This window comes from Anomaloglossus baeobatrachus, chromosome 2, assembly GCF_048569485.1.
Source record: "Anomaloglossus baeobatrachus isolate aAnoBae1 chromosome 2, aAnoBae1.hap1, whole genome shotgun sequence".
Lineage (NCBI taxonomy): Eukaryota > Metazoa > Chordata > Amphibia > Anura > Aromobatidae > Anomaloglossus > Anomaloglossus baeobatrachus.
This window is the reverse complement of record NC_134354.1, coordinates 539,932,816-539,949,743: the sequence shown is the minus strand read 5'-3', so window position 1 is coordinate 539,949,743 and position 16,928 is coordinate 539,932,816. Positions and strand designations below refer to the sequence as shown.

The window sequence follows — 16,928 nt, the reverse complement described above, 5'->3', positions numbered from 1 at the left end:
GGGCTTCGCCATATTTTTGTATGCTAGCCAGGTACAGCTGGCAGCCACGGGCTGCCTCCAACCCCCAGTTGCCTATTTGTACCCGGCTGGGAACCAAAAATATAGGGAAGCCCGTTTTTTTTAATTATTTCACTTATTTCATGAAATAATTAAAAAACAAATGACGTGGGCTTCGCCCTATTTTTGTGTCCAGCCGGGTACAACTAGGCAGCTGGGGATTGGAATCCGCAGCACAGGTTAGCCCGAGGTTTGTGGGCGCCTCTGCTGCGGATTTCAGTCCGCAGCCGTCCCAGAAAATGGCGCTCTCATAGAAGCGCCATCATCTGGCGCTGTATCCAACTCTTCCAACAGCCCTGGAGCCGGGTGGCTTGTTGGGTAATCATGAGTTAATACTGGCTTTGTTTTACCAGCCAGTATTAAGCCAGAGATTCTTAATGTCAGGCACGTTTGACCCGGCCATTAAGAATCTCCAATAAAGGGTTAAAAAAAGACACCACACAGAGAAAAAATACTTTAATAGAAATAAATACACAGACACATTAGAGACTCCATCTTTATTACCCCTGTCAGCCCTCCACGATCCTGCTCTTCTGTCTTTCTTTCTAGTGTAGTAGTAGTGACGATTGTAGTGAGGGGCATCACTTGGGGCTGGGGAACCTCCATCCTAACTACAATGCTCACTACAATCGGGAAGCAGCGTGCAGCCTTCACTCCGTGAGTGATCACTGCTGGCTGCTAGCGGTAACAGCGGTAACGCTGACAGACGCGTTACCATAGCAACGGTGCTCCCGGAGCCGCGGTTAGCGGTGACGTCACCGCTAACTGCGTTGCTATGGCAACGGTGATCTCCGTTAATGACCGGCTGTGTCAGCCGGTCCCTAACGGAACGGGGAGTCGACCGTGTGCTAGAGCATGTCGCCGGTACACGGCGATACACATATGTGCACCGTGTACCGGAGAGATGCACTCGCAGGTCCTACATGACGTGTCATAGTCATGTGACCAGTCTGTAGCCAATGAGATAATAGCCACGTGACTGGTCACATGGCTATTTTGACGTCACGATAGGTCCTGCTTCTCTGCTGGCAGTGCAGGTCACCGGGAGGATTCAGCGATCATCGGATGGAATAGCGGCAGGAGACAGAGTGCAGAAGGGATCGCGAGGACCGGTAAGTGTTATGGCAATGTTTATTAACTGTTTGTGTACATTTATAATGCATTTTTATGTGTTTGTGATTGCCTCCCATTATAGCCTATTGGTTCTAGTTCGGTTCGTCGAACGTTCGACGAGCCGAACTCGAGCCAGACCCCCCGTTCGGCGAACCGCCTCGAGCCGAACCGGGACCGGTTCGCTCATCTCTAGTGCCGACCTCCGCTGCCAGGTAGGGCACAGGAAGGAGTGATTTATCAGGGTCAGTGAATCTCTTTGTCCTGTGCACTTAGTTCTGTATTTTTTGTACACATTTGGAGTATTGATTTTAGACTAATTTCAATACATTTAGTGATTTTAAAAGCGTTTTTTACTATGATACACTACTGTACAAAATATGTGCAAGTGTACAAATACACAGAAACATGTACAAACATGGATAATTCAGTATCTATCTATCCTGACGTAGGCAGTAGCCGAAACAAGCGTTCATCGGGTGGGCGCCGTGTATGCGGTGTGCCTGCTATACTTGAAAGTGTCCATTATCCTGAATTAATATCCTGAATTAATATCTCTGTACACTGGACGCAGTGTGCATTGATTAGATTAGACATACTATTATTATCATACTACTGAGGTGTTTTTTTCAGTCCTTTAGTATGAGATTAAAGTGGGATATGTAAATTATTAACTACAGTTAGGTCCAGAAATATTTGGACAGTGACACAAGTTTTGTTATTTTAGCTGTTTACAAAAATATGTTCAGAAATACACTTATATATATATAATATGGGCTGAAAGTGCACACTCCCAGCTGCAATATGAGAGTTTTCACATCCAAATCGGAGAAAGGGTTTAGGAATCATAGCTCTGTAATGCATAGCCTCCTCTTTTTCAAGGGACCAAAAGTAATTGGACAAGGGACTCTAAGGGCTGCAATTAACTCTGAAGGCGTCTCCCTCGTTAACCTGTAATCAATGAAGTAGTTAAAAGGTCTGGGGTTGATTACAGGTGTGTGGTTTTGCATTTGGAAGCTGTTGCTGTGACCAGACAACATGCGGTCTAAGGAACTCTCAATTGAGGTGAAGCAGAACATCCTGAGGCTGAAAAAAAAGAAAAAATCCATCAGAGAGATAGCAGACATGCTTGGAGTAGCAAAATCAACAGTCGGGTACATTCTGAGAAAAAAGGAATTGACTGGTGAGCTTGGGAACTCAAAAAGGCCTGGGCGTCCACGGATGACAACAGTGGTGGATGATCGCCGCATACTTTCTTTGGTGAAGAAGAACCCGTTCACAACATCAACTGAAGTCCAGAACACTCTCAGTGAAGTAGGTGTATCTGTCTCTAAGTCAACAGTAAAGAGAAGACTCCATGAAAGTAAATACAAAGGGTTCACATCTAGATGCAAACCATTCATCAATTCCAAAAATAGACAGGCCAGAGTTAAATTTGCTGAAAAACACCTCATGAAGCCAGCTCAGTTCTGGAAAAGTATTCTATGGACAGATGAGACAAAGATCAACCTGTACCAGAATGATGGGAAGAAAAAAGTTTGGAGAAGAAAGGGAACGGCACATGATCCAAGGCACACCACATCCTCTGTAAAACATGGTGGAGGCAATGTGATGGCATGGGCATGCATGGCTTTCAATAGCACTGGGTCACTTGTGTTTATTGATGACATAACAGCAGACAAGAGTAGCCGGATGAATTCTGAAGTGTACCGGGATATATTTTCAGCCCAGATTCAGCCAAATGCCGCAAAGTTGATCGGACAGCGCTTCATAGTACAGATGGACAATGACCCCAAGCATACAGCCAAAGCTACCCAGGAGTTCATGAGTGCAAAAAAGTGGAACATTCTGCAATGGCCAAGTCAATCACCAGATCTTAACCCAATTGAGCATGCATTTCACTTGCTCAAATCCAGACTTAAGACGGAAAGACCCACAAACAAGCAAGACCTGAAGGCTGCGGCTGTACAGGCCTGTCAAAGCATTAAGAAGGAGGAAACCCAGCGTTTGATGATGTCCATGGGTTCCAGACTTAAGGCAGTGATTGCCTCCAAAGGATTCGCAACAAAATATTGAAAATAAAAATATTTTGTTTGGGTTTGGTTTATTTGTCCAATTACTTTTGACCTCCTAAAATGTGGAGTGTTTGTAAAGAAATGTGTACAATTCCTACAATTTCTATCAGATATTTTTGTTCAAACCTTCAAATTAAACGTTACAATCTGCACTTGAATTCTGTTGTAGAGGTTTCATTTCAAATCCAATGTGGTGGCATGCAGAGCCCAACTTGCGAAAATTGTGTCACTGTCCAAATATTTCTGGACCTAACTGTATATAGTGCTATTATAGACATACCAGTACTGTATTTTATAATGACTGCCAATTTCCCTCTATCTAATGTTGACATCAATATTGATTGATGCACCTCTGGGATTGTGCACCCCTTTTTTGTATGCTTTCTCTAATTCACCCTGCACCTATTAATAATAATAAAATCTTTATATATTTACTATCATAGTTGATCACGTCTCTTTCTCTTGTGGTCTATCTATCTATCTATCTATCTATCTATTGTGTTTTACAAAACACTACATTTATTATATCCACTTTTAGTCCTATCGTCCAAATATCCATTTTTGTCTAAATATATTTGTTGCAAGGATTAATAAACTAGACCTGTAACTATCAAGTGTGGAATTTTCACTTACATGATAATACTATACTGCAGTGGTAGAGCAGAGTATATTTTCTATAGATAATAATGGAGAGAGAGAGAATGAGAGTGGAATTATCTACTTAAGTGGATAAAGAGTTTACAGAGGTGTTGAGTCAGGGGTATGAGTTCATCACCTGTCATCTAGCTATCTCTTTTAATAAGCCATTCTTATATTATATCACACAAGATCTGGATTACTATTTAAGTGATATTAATGGCACATTGCTTTTTTCTACTTTTATTTTTGTATTTATTTTTGGGGACATCTTTCTTTTGGGTATATCAGCTGTTTGGACAATTATTTCCTCATGAACAGGTTCATGGACAAGAAATTCCCAATTGAAGACCTTAGTCTATAATTCTACCTCGATCAAAGGGATTTTGCTAAGCTTGGAGGCACCGAATGCAGTAGGCACAGCCTACTTTCAGTGAAGATTTGCTTTCTGTAGCTGCCAAGTGGTTCATGTTTGGTTCGGGAGACTAAACAATCAAAGATGGATTTTGGAGCACTGGAAACAGTGGTAGCCAATTCTGCATATATTACTGCACGTGGTAGTTTTGATGGGGGCTTCAATCCACAAATTACTCGGAACAAGAAATTTCGTTCCAAGCTAAAGCTGCCTCCACTCTCAGAGTGTGAACAGCTAAAAAATCAGATTGACCTGGAATTTGAGAATATTTGTGAAAAGCAGCCCATTGGCAAAAAGTTGTTCCAGGAATTTTTGGGAACAGTTGAACAGTTTGTTCCTGCACTGGAGTTGTGGATTGATATAGAGGATTATGATACAGCGGAGGATGATGATCGTTTGCAGAAAGCCAAGAACATCATCAGCAAATATCTTGACACGCATTCTAAGTATTTTTGTTACTATTTAGATGCAAAGGCTATTGCACAGGCGGTGGAGGAATGCACTAAGGTCCCGGATGAGCTCTTTAAACCACTGCTTCATTCTACTTCTAATTATTTAAGGGAAAATGCATTTCAACAATACAAGGAGAGCAAATACTTTTCAAGATTCCTTCAATGGAAATGGCTGGAATCTCAGCCTGTTGGATCGGACTGGTTTATGGACTTTCGAATTCTGGGAAAAGGTGGTTTTGGCGAAGTGTCAGCTTCTCAAATGAGGGCAACTGGTAAAATGTATGCTTGTAAGAAACTCAACAAGAAACGTTTGAAGAAGAGGAAAGGATTTGACGTAAGCATGTGATTACTCATGATTATCACTTTTGTAACTCTATCAGGTGTACATTTTGCAGTGCTATGATTGGCTAAGGGTCATATAAACAGATTACTTAAAAGGCTTAGCTGTTTGAAGATTATAGTTAATTACATTTACCTTAATATTTTTCTGCTTATTTTTTCAGAAATATAGTTAGCTTTCAATACATATTCACCTTGACCTAATTAATTTATACTATGATTAATCATGACAATATACCATATTTACCAACATATGTTATTTTAACCCTATCACATCACAGCCAGTTTTGGTCTTTAAGCCATATTTTTATACCATTTTTTCACTTTTCTATTGTTGCATTTCAAGAGCCATAGCTCTTTTATTTTTATTTTATCAACACCAAATTTATACAGTTGCATGTTTTATTACTTTTGTACAATTAATGTAACTATGTAACTATAAGGCTGGATGATTTCCTCAGTGCACACAACATTGTCAGTTCTAAATGATTTAGTGACAAAATATATAATTGGTGGAAGAAGGTTGAATTAGATGGACCTAGGTCTTTTATTCAACTTATGTAACTATGTTATACACTCTTAGAAAGAAAAATAATTTGTTTTTTGGTTGCCCTTTAAAATTCGCAATTTTCACAAGACCCATAAGCTTCACAATTTTCTATCAGCGGAGCTGCATAGACGATTATATTTTGCAGCAAAAGCTGTTATTTTTGTTGGTACCATTTTGTGGACTTTTTGATCACTTTTTATTAACGCTTTGGGAGTCAAAAATAAAAATAAAACAGCAATTCTATTTTTTTTTATGTAAACATCAATAACAGATTGGAATAATTGTCATGTTCTCTTTATTCTGTGGTTCAAAACATAGGAATACAAAATATATTTCTTTTTCGCTACTTTTACACAAGAAATTACATGAAAAAAAATCTTATTTTTGGGGGGATAACTATATTCTGACACCCAGAACTTTTTATTTTTCTGCAAGAGGACCTGTGTGAGTGCTTATATAAAACTATGCTTTATTAATATTCCATAGAATATGAATTAAAATAATGTATACAAAATTCTACATGTTTCAAGTATATAAACCGCCTTTAATCATGATTAAGGACAGTTTATCTGCTTGAAACGCGTAGACCTTTGTATACATTATTTTAATTCATATTCTAGGGAACATTAGTAAAGCCTAATTTTTTTTTGCCTATGGATGCTGGATTTTTTTCTCCTTTCTACAATTTTTTTCTGGTAGCCGGTCCAGGGCTTCCACACCCTCATTACCCCAAGTACCTGGATGAATTGGTCTCTCTCTTTCGTTTGCACTACTTTTTGGTGCATATAACTTTTTAAACACTTATAAATCATTTTTATGGTAGTAAAAATTAAAAAAACATTCAATCCAAAGTTGTTTTTAAATTATGTTTTTACAGTATAATTGACATGTTACATGTTATCCTGGGAGTCAGTACAATTATGTTGATAGTGGATATCCAATTTAAGACTTTTTTTGTGTTTTTCTAATATTTCACAAGAAAAATCACTGTTTTTTGTCATCATATTGAAACAGTTGTAATTCTTTCATTTCTCTGTTTATAGGATTATGTGAGGGCTTGCTTTTTGCATAAATGCTGTTGTTTGTATTGGTGCCATTTTAGAATATTTGACTTTTTAATCACTTTTTTAAGCCACAATTACTATAAATAGCTATCACAGCATAGTTTTTTGTACAGTTTTCATCATATGGGTTGATAATTCATGCAGCTTTATATTGTGGGTCATTATGACTGTAGCAATAACAAATACGTGATACTTTTGTGAAGTTATTTTTTTACAGATCAACTATGTTTTTATTAAAACTGTGAATTAGGTTTATTTTTTTATGCCAGTTAAAAATTTGATTGCATTAATAATACATTATATAGTACCTATGTAACTACAGTGCATTATCTCCACTGTCAGTCTTTAATCAGTTGGCCAATCAGTCTCTGCCCTAGTGGAATCTGATTGGTTGAGGATTATGACAGAGAGGCAGGTCATTATCAGGCCTCCCTGTTTGCCATAGCAACCTTTGGCACCTTAGGTTTGCGCTGCGGTGGTGCCGATGGGTTGACAAAGTGAGTGATCTTCCTTTGTCAGATTCCACCCATGTTGCTGTCACTATTGACAATGTCTTATGAGAGGTTAAAGTGCTGAGACCAGCACTATGTCTGACCTAAGAACTTGGAGCAAGAGCTTGGCTGTGTGTAACAGCCGGCTCCTGCTTCCAATGGCATGGGAACAATTCCTGTGTACGTGTCATCTATCGGCCATAACTGGTCTCCTGATTTCAGGAAATCACCCGCAATCTGGGCTTATGGCTATGCCCACTTGTGAGAAAGGGTTAATATGCCAGTATTTTCAAATAATATACCTCTTGAACAGCAACCCCTAGTCATTTTTCGTCATGCAAAGTTGTCCCATATGGGATGGCTCAAGAGCCATAAATATATCAATAGCAAGCTAGCTGCAAAAAAAGGTTAGTTATTTATGCTAAAGTCTAGCATATAATTACAGTTAAAGTTTCCACCCTCCCAAAAATGGCCCTTTCTAATGCCTTGAAAAAGTTGGGAGAATTACGCTTTCTGGGTAGGGAGTACATTGAATGCTAATATAGCCATATTCTTGCCAGTGTATAAGTATAAAATGTTTTTGCAGTCAAGGTAATGTTTAAAATTTGGCTTAAAATGTCTTTTTCAGCACTATGCGTGTTCTTCTATATTTGCTGTTTTGGAAATTTTGCGAAACACAAACCCTCCTGGACTTTCCAGTTAATTATGTAGAATGCAACAGTTTATGCTTGAGGGCTAGTAGGACTAAGGAGAATAGCAGTTATATATGGCATAATCATTTTTATCCATTGTAAGCATTGTTATATAAAGATTTTTAACTAAGGGTCAAAAATAATCTATTATCGAGAGTTGGAAATGTTACCAATTTGCATGGTTGCTTTCCCATATCCTATGGTGATAAACCTATATGTTACTGTATATATACATTTATGATGACATAAGAGCTTTGTCCTCAGTTGATACTTTTCGAAACAATAAACACAAACATTTTAAATTGGCCCAAAATAAGAAAATATTTAGAAAGTTGCATTCGTGAACATTTATGTCACATTTCTTGAGTTTTGAGTAATGAAATGTTGTGACAGTACTTGAGTATTCCACAATGTCAGCACTATGGATGACATGTCCAGTTATAGCATCAAATTAAGACATTTTCTAATAACTCATGTACTCTTTTGTCTACAGTTATACAGGTCAGCACTGAATCTTGTGTAAACATTGCAAGTTTAAAGAGGATCTTTCACTAGTTTTTTTTAAATTTATGTTGAGTACCTGATTTACTTGCCACTGCCTAACTGATACTGAAACAGTTTTTATTCTGTGTCCCTACATTCCAAAGTTATGACCCTAGGTAGTAAAGGTGCAAATTTCCCCTTAAACCAACTGGGCGTATACTACAGAACTTCTTTGTGGATGTGGGCGTATTCTGATTGGCCAGTTTCAGAGGAGAAAAAGCAAACACCCACAAAGAAGTTCTGTAATATACTCTCAAATGGTTAAAGGGAAAATTTGCACCGTTATTTTTGAGGGGCATCAGTTGGAAACAAAGGAGTACAGAAGAAAAAGATTAAAACTGTTCCAGAAATAATAGAGCAGTGACATATGCAGGAGAAACTCAGTTTAAATAAAAATTAAAAAAATCAGTGAAAGGTCTTCTACTAACATAGGTTGGTCAAACATGCTGCAGGATTATTATAGTTGCTAATCTGAAATGACCAAACTAAGCACAGTATAATAATCAACCAAATCACACTTCACTTTTCAAGAAAAAAATAGAATGAAAGGCACTCACCGGGATGATAGTGTCAAAAAACTTTTTATTCTGTCATTAGGTGAAAAGTGAAGGCATGGAGGAGAGGGGTACACGAGGCATGTTTACCCCTCTCCCCCATGCCTTCACTTTTCACCTAATGATGGAATAAAAGGATTTTTGACACTATCATCCCGGTGAGTGCCTTTCATTCTATTTTTTTCTTGTTTAGCAAGTGTTTTTCCTGTGAAAAGAGCATCACGGTTTTTTCCTCTCTCAATTGTCAGTACTCAATCTAATGGACAGAATTGGTGTATATTGTTTCAGATTGTAGACCATGAACCGCTGAGTGCGGATAGTGCCCAGTATTTCCTTCTTAGTATTTATATACAGTATCCCAGTATTTCACACTTCACTTTTCATTTTTTAAGTATAGAGTTCATTTTCTTTTTGTGTTTAATTTGAAAATAAAATTATATTCTTGTATTATTGATAAATTTGAATGGCTAACTGAAGTAAAAGAAATTATGCTATGCAATAAGATTTCAAGATTACCTATGGCCTTCATGAGGCATTTTACACAATGCAGTAAGACTTTTTAACTGGCTAACAGTTTTTTAAATAATTTTTCAGCTTCCATAGACATATGAGGGATTGATTTTTGTGGGACTAGTTATAGTCTTGAAACATACTATTAACTTATAATATATATATATATATATATATATATATAAAAAAAATAAGAAAAAAAATTCCAAGAAAGGTGAAATGGTGAAAAAAAATTCAATATTGCTAATGTTTTGTTCAGTTTTCATTTTAAAGTGTTAATTGTGTATTAAAAAATCACCTGGGAACATAATTCTCTAGCTCAGTATGATAACATACTGAAGTTTGTAAAAGGGTATCGTTCCACTAGTGTATAGCTTCCGATGCGAGAAAATCGGAAGCGATATGCTAATGACCCTCTGCTGCGGGTGTCAGCCGAGGGTCATGCAACTGTGATGCAATTTTAAACATAGGTGCAGAGGAGAGGGAGTGAGCAGTTACTCCCCATCTCCTCCACTGCTTGTCTCTGCGTACATTGCACTGCAGTCGGATGACATGAGAGTGCAGTGCAATGTTTCACACGCTCCGACGTAATCCAGGATGGTCCAGCGTCGCTTCCAGCTCTGCTGCATGAAGGTGACCGGAGCAGCAGCAGACACCGCCGCTCCTGACAGCTCCACGCGGCAACTGAGGTGAGTAGCGCAATCAGCTGTATCCAGCGGTGGCCGCGGGTAACCTCAGTGACAGCTCAGCTGATCGCGCGGCTGTCTTCAGTTGCCGCATGGAGTTGACAGGAGCGGCGGTGTCTGCTGCTGCTTCGGTCACCTTCATGCAGCAGAGCTGGAAGCGACGCTGGACCATCCTGGATTACGCCGGACATAGAGGGCTTTTTGGGGCTGATTAAATTGGTGAACCAGGGAATGTGTTTGTGTTTTTTATTTCTAATAAAGGATTTGTTCGTGTGTGTGTGTTTATTTACTGTAATTTACAGATTAATCATGGAAGGTATCTCGGGGAGACGCCTGACATGATTAATCTAGGATTTAGTGGCAGCTATGGGCTGCCATTAACTCCTTATTACCCCGATTTACCAACGCACCAGGGCAAATCGGGAAGAGCTGGGTACAGTCCCAGAACAGTCACATCTAATGGATGCGGCCATTTTGGGCGGCTGCTGACTGATATTGTTAGGCTGGGGGGCTCCCTATAACGTGGAGCTCTCCATCCTGAGAATACCAGCCTTCAGCTGTATGGCTTTATCTGGCTGGTATTAAAATTGGGGGGGACCGCACGCCGGTTTTTAAAATTATTTATTTATTTATTTCAATGCACAGTATAGACACGCCCACCGGCTGCTGTGATTGTGTGCAGTGAGACACATGTCACTCAGCGTGGGGGCGTGTCTCACTGCAACCAATCATAGGCGCTGGTGGGCGGGGAAAGCAGGGAATATGAGATTGATTAATGAGCGGCCGGCTTTTTCAAAATAGTAAAAGCCGCCGGAGCAGTGTGAACGCCGTGCAGCGCCGCGCCGATGATTGGGGATCGGTGAGTATGAGAGAGGGGGGGAAACTTCAGTTACTCGGAGGATTAGCGGTCACCGGTGAATCCTTCACAGGTGACCGCTAATCAGTACTTGACACTGATGGAGCCGCGGTATGAGGATGAAGTCGTTGAAGTTCACCCGAGTTCATTCTCATAGCGCAACTCTGTCTGCTGTCAGCCAACATTTATAAACGACATTGTGCATCACACACACGGACATTCCACACGGACATTCCACACGGTTTCTACATGCTGCCGGGGGGTCATTTCATAAAAATACTCGGGTCTCCCATAGGATAACATTGGGCTCAGTGCTCGGGCCGAGTACACGAGTATCTTGGGATGCTCGGCCCGAGCCTCGAGCACCCGAGCTTTTTGGTACTTGCTCATCAACATTAACAATTAAATAAAATACTATTACAATCATTACAACAAATTAGCTAGTTTCCAGTGTTGCTTATTCACTGGCACCATGCGCTGTGTAATCCTGTGTATATTTAGAACAGCGCTCCAATGCCATCCACAAATCTCAGAAAAAGGTACTCAAGGCACCAAAATATCAAGTATTTTTCTTTATTCATCCATCAGATCATATAAAATACATGTTTGCAACTTTCCATCAATTACACATGACAACGTCATTATTTTATTTGCCCTAATGGATGAACAAAGGTGATCAATCAATGTCCTTTTGCCTTCCAGGAAGAAAAGTGATCTGTTGCATCAGTTATGCAAACGGAAGCAGACGAGCCTCAGATGGCCATAATTTACATAAGTCCTGCATGAAGAATTTTTTCTTGAATTTTTAAAAATTAAACTTTATCATTGGGCTCGTCTGTTTTTTTTTTAGCATAACTCATGCAAAGGGTCACTTATTCTGATTTTCTGTTTATAAAACAGAGTAGACAAATAGAATGGTTGAAGGGACATGTGAACAAATCCGAAGCAAAAGGATTTAAGACTAGAGATGGGTGAACCCGCAGATATTCGGATTTGGCGGGTTCAGCCATACCTAAAAAAAAAAGTCAATTTTGGGACCGGTCTTGAACCTGAACGTCAGCCCAGATGCTGAAGATGGTATTAGCAAGGGCTAAGTGGCTATAAAGCAGGAGAATACTTACCGAGTCTCCTGTGAGGCTGTCACACTACTTCTGAGTCCACTCATTAACTCTCAGGTGTATTCACTACTTTCCCTGCCCACCCTCTATGACACTGTGATTTTTTTGCAGTCAGACTGCTGGTATGCCAGCATATGTGATTGTCTGTGGAGTGTAAAATGAATAAATAATTGGAACAAAATGGAGTAGGATGCCCTGTATATTAATACCCAGCATAGATAAAGCAGACAGCTACAAGCTGCAGTCCCCAGCTGTGCACGTTGTGTCTTAGCTTTATTAAAATACAATGGAACCCATGTGGCTATTTTTTATTTACTTAAATAATTAAAAAAAATGGTTTGAGGTCCTTTCCAATTTTAGTACCCAGCTAAGATAAAGTGGACAGCTCAGGGCTGTTGTTCTCAGGCTGGGAAAGCCCATGATTATTGGGCCCTTTCCAGTCTAAAAATCGCAGCCTGTAGCCGCCCAGAACTGTCACATCCATTAGATGCACCAATGCTGGCGCTCTACCTAACTCATCCTGTTTGCCCGGGTGGGTGCCAATCGGGGTAATATAAAGGGTTTATGACAGCTGTGGTTTGTCAAAAAATCACAGCTGCCGTCAAGTTAGTAATGGGTATTGGTCCATGAGACTGCCCATTACTAACCCTGTAAGTACAAAAAACACAAAGCACACAGAAAAATCCTTTATTAAAAAACAAAAAAAATACACCCTCTTTCTCCAATTTGTTAACCCCCAAAAAGCCCTGCAGGTTTGACGTAATGAAAATGAGGTCCCATGATGACCCTGGCTCTGCTACATCTAAAGTTGCAGTGCGCAGTCACATTAGAAAATGTGACCGCTCACTTTGGCATCAGGGACGCACTGATGTTGCCATAGCTGTGAGCAGTGACGTCACAGCTGAAAGTTCCCATGGTACACCAGGTATGATCGCAGGTGAACTGACCTGAGGTGAACTTATGAACTCACCACAGGTGAAGTCATTCATCTGAATGCCGGATTACTGGATTAGGCAATGTGTGCACATTGAGTATTTGAGTGCAGACATTTCTGACCCAAATTTGTTTTACCTGGCAATAAACCGTACCGAAACTACATCAAAATGCATGAGGTTTTTGTGTGGGTTTTTTTGCCAGGAGATGCAGAAATGTCTGCAACCAAATACTCAATGTGCACACATTGCACAATCCGCCATTGACTTCGATGACTTCCCCTGAGGTGAGGTCACTGAGTTCAATGAGTTCACCTAAGGTCAGTTCACCATGGTAACCCTAGTTGTGACCTCAGGGGAAGTGATTGACCTCAATGCCGGATTACTGGATTAGGCAATGTGCGCACATTGAGTATTTGGGTGAAGACATTTCTGCACCAAATCTGCATCTCCTGTCAAAAAACTCATCACATTGACTAATCTGGTAAACTAGCATTGAGTTCAATGACTTCACCTGAGGTTGTAGCTGGGGCTCCATCAGTATTTCAGAGGCCACAGTGAGCAGTCACGTTTTCTAATGTGATCGTGCACTGCAACCACAGATGTAGCAGAGCAGAGATCGTCATGGTATGTCATGTCTGTGAACTATGTTGAACCTGCAGGGGTGATTTGTGGGTTAACTCCTTCACCCCGGGGCGATTTTCCATTTTGTTTTTCTCCCCTACTTCCGAGAGCAGTAAGTTCTTTATTTTTCTGTCAATCTTGCCATAAGAGGGCTTGTTTTTTGTGGGATGACTTGTACTTTTAAATTAAACCATACGTTTTACCATATTGTGTACTAGAAAACAACAAAAAAATTCCAAGTGTGGAAAAATTGCAAGAAAAGTGCAATTGTGCGATTGTATTTAGGGTATTCTATTTACCATGTTCACTATATGGTAAAACTGATGTGTTTTTCTGGTGACTCAGGTCAGTACATGTTTGTAGACAACAAAAAAGTATAGGTTTACTTTTATGTAAGGGGTTAAAAGAAATTCATAAGTTTGTCCAAAAAAGTGACACATTTTCTGCACCATATTCCGTGACTCATATCGTTCTCATTTTTTGGGATATGAGGCTCAGAGACTGCTTATTTTTTTAGTCTAAGGCGGGCTTCGCACGTTGCGACATCGCAAGCCGATGCTGCGATGTCGCACGCGATAGTCCCCGCCCCCGTCGCAGGTACGATATCTTGTGATACCTGGCGTAGCGAAAATTATCGCTACGCCTGCTTCACATGCACTCACCTGCCCTGCGACCGTCGCTCTGGCCGGCGACCCGCCTCCTTCCTAAGGGGGAGGGTCGTGTGGCATCATAGCGACGTCACACGGCAGGCGGCCAATAGTGGCGGAGGGGCGGAGATGAGCAGGATGTAAACATCCCGCCCACCTCCTTCCTTCCGTATAGCCGCCGGCGGCAGGTAAGGAGATGTTCCTCGCTCCTGCGGCTTCACACACAGCAATGTGTGCTGCTGCAGGAACGAGGAACAACATCGTACCTGTCGCGGCACCGACATTATGGAAATGTTGTTGAATGCAACGATGATACGATAACGACGTTTTTGCGCTCGTTCATCGTATCATCTAGTATTTACAAAGTACGATGTCGAAAGTGACGCCGGAAGCGCGTCACTTTCGATTTGACCCCACTGACATCGCACGTGCGATGTCGCAACGTGCAAAGCCACCCTTAAGCTGACGTTTTTAATGGTACAATTTTTAGAAGATGCTACGTTTTGATTGCCTGTTATTGCATTTTGCGCAAAGTTTGTGATGACCAAAAAACGTAATTTTGGCATTTGGATTTTTTTGCTACGCCGCTTACTGATCAGGTTAATTGATTTTATATTTTCAAAGATTGGGCATTTCTGAATGTGGCAATACCAAATATGTGTATATTTTTCATTTTTTTAACCCTTTCATTTTCAATCGGTCGAATGAGGGTGATTTGAACTTTTAGGGTTTTTTTTTAATTTTTTGAAAAAATTTTGAAACTTTATTTTTATTTTACTAGTTCCTCAAGGGGGCTATAATGATCAACAGTCTGATCGCTGATTCATTTCTCCTGATCAGAGCAGCATTGCTCTGAACAGGATCAATGCTGCATTCTTGTTACAGCTGCTGCTTTGCTGGCTGTAAGAGGAACTACGTCATGATAGCAACAAGAGTCATCACATGACCCTGTGCTACCATGGCAACCATCGGTTCCCTATGATCGTGTCATGGGGCCTCAAATGGTGGCGGGGAAAGGCACATGCCCCGCTGCGATACTTTAAATTGCACTGTCACATTTTGACAGTGCGATTTAAGGGGTTAACAGTAGCAGGTGGATTGTGTATCCACCTGTGCCTGCGAAGCACTTATGTCTGCTGTTCAAATCAGCAGACATGTGCGTTATGTCCTAGGTCATGAAGGGGTTAAATTATTGAAAGAGGGTTTTTCTGTAATTTTTTTTATTTCAAATAAAGTCTTTTCACTTACAGGGTTAGTAATTTTGGTATCTCATACACCCCCATTACTAACCTTGAGCTTGATGGCAGCTGTGATTTTTGTGATCATAACAGTGAGACCACAGAAGTCCATGCAAGCACTATGTGATGCACATTACACAAGTCTGGAATGGTTGGTGGAGAAAAGGTGAAGAGGTCTTGACTTCAATACTGTCATAAGAAACGTTGGCTCGAGATTGCAAAAAGGTACGAAAAGTGAACATTGGAAAATTGGAAATGTGTGACTTTGAGTAATGAGACAAAAGTCAATAGGCTAGGCTCTGATAGGTGCAAATGTTTCTGGAAGAAACAAGTGAAAAAAGTTCTAACGGATTGAGAAAGGGAAGAAACTGTCAAGTTTGGTGGCGTAAGCCTGATGATATGAAGTTGTTTCACAGCCAAAAGCATTGCATACTTGACGATGATCGATGGTGGACTCAATGCTGAGCTATATGTGAGTATCCTACAAGATGAGTTACTTTGTACACTTGAGTACTATGGGTATGAAAAGGACAACATAGTGTTCCAGCAGGACATCGACCCGAAGTATACATTGAGATTGGTGAAGATATGGTTCAGTGACAATGAAGTAGAGGTGCTGGATTGGCCTCCACAGTCCCAAGACCTCATCCATATGGAACACGTGGGGGTGAGTTGAATAAAAAGCTGTATACATACTTAAATGAGTAGTATGCACCAACATTTGGGACATGTAGGAGAGACCTGGGATCAAATTTTACTTGAGGCGCTCTTTAGTCTGATCGAGAGCATGCCCAGAAGGATTCAGGTAATGTTAAAAGCAAAAGGTGGATTTACAAAACAATAACAATGCAGTGCCTTGACAAGAATTTGCATAGCTAATCATATGCTAAATAGTTGTCAAAATCAAATATTTGAATGAGATAGCCAAGATGATTGTCTACAGAATGTAGGTAGTCAAATGTTCAAAGTTGTAGTGGATGGTAAGATATAGAGCTTGAAAATCAAAAGTTTAAAATATTGTTACCCTTTTGCTTTTCAGTGTATGTGATCTCATCTAATTACTGTCTTTTGTTCTTCTGAGGTACTGACGGTTCGCATTATTTTTTAATTTTCTACAGATTGACCAATGGCACAATTTTGGTGCATGAAAAACGATTTGGCTGTATTTCCCTTTTGTACAGTAGGGTTTTTAATTTTCACTGGGGTTATATAATTTGCTAGTTTCATTGCCTTTCAATACAAGAAACTGATGTAATTTGGAATCAGATCCCCTATTAATTTATCATGCTGCAAAACTGCCCAAGGTTTTTTAATTATGCATTTAAGCAGGTTCCCATCT

General features: G+C 40.1%; 1 protein-coding gene across 1 annotated transcript in view; it reads left to right on the top strand.

Annotated features, from left to right (window-relative positions):
• The first annotated feature begins 4,377 nt into the window (after nt 1–4,377).
• Nucleotides 4,378–16,928, top strand: part of GRK1 (G protein-coupled receptor kinase 1) — a 131,574-nt gene continuing 119,023 nt past the window's right edge. Inside the window, exon 1 of the mRNA XM_075334327.1 lies at nt 4,378–5,079. Within this exon, the coding sequence (XP_075190442.1) occupies nt 4,378–5,079 (702 nt within the window). The remainder of the gene's footprint in view (nt 5,080–16,928) is intronic.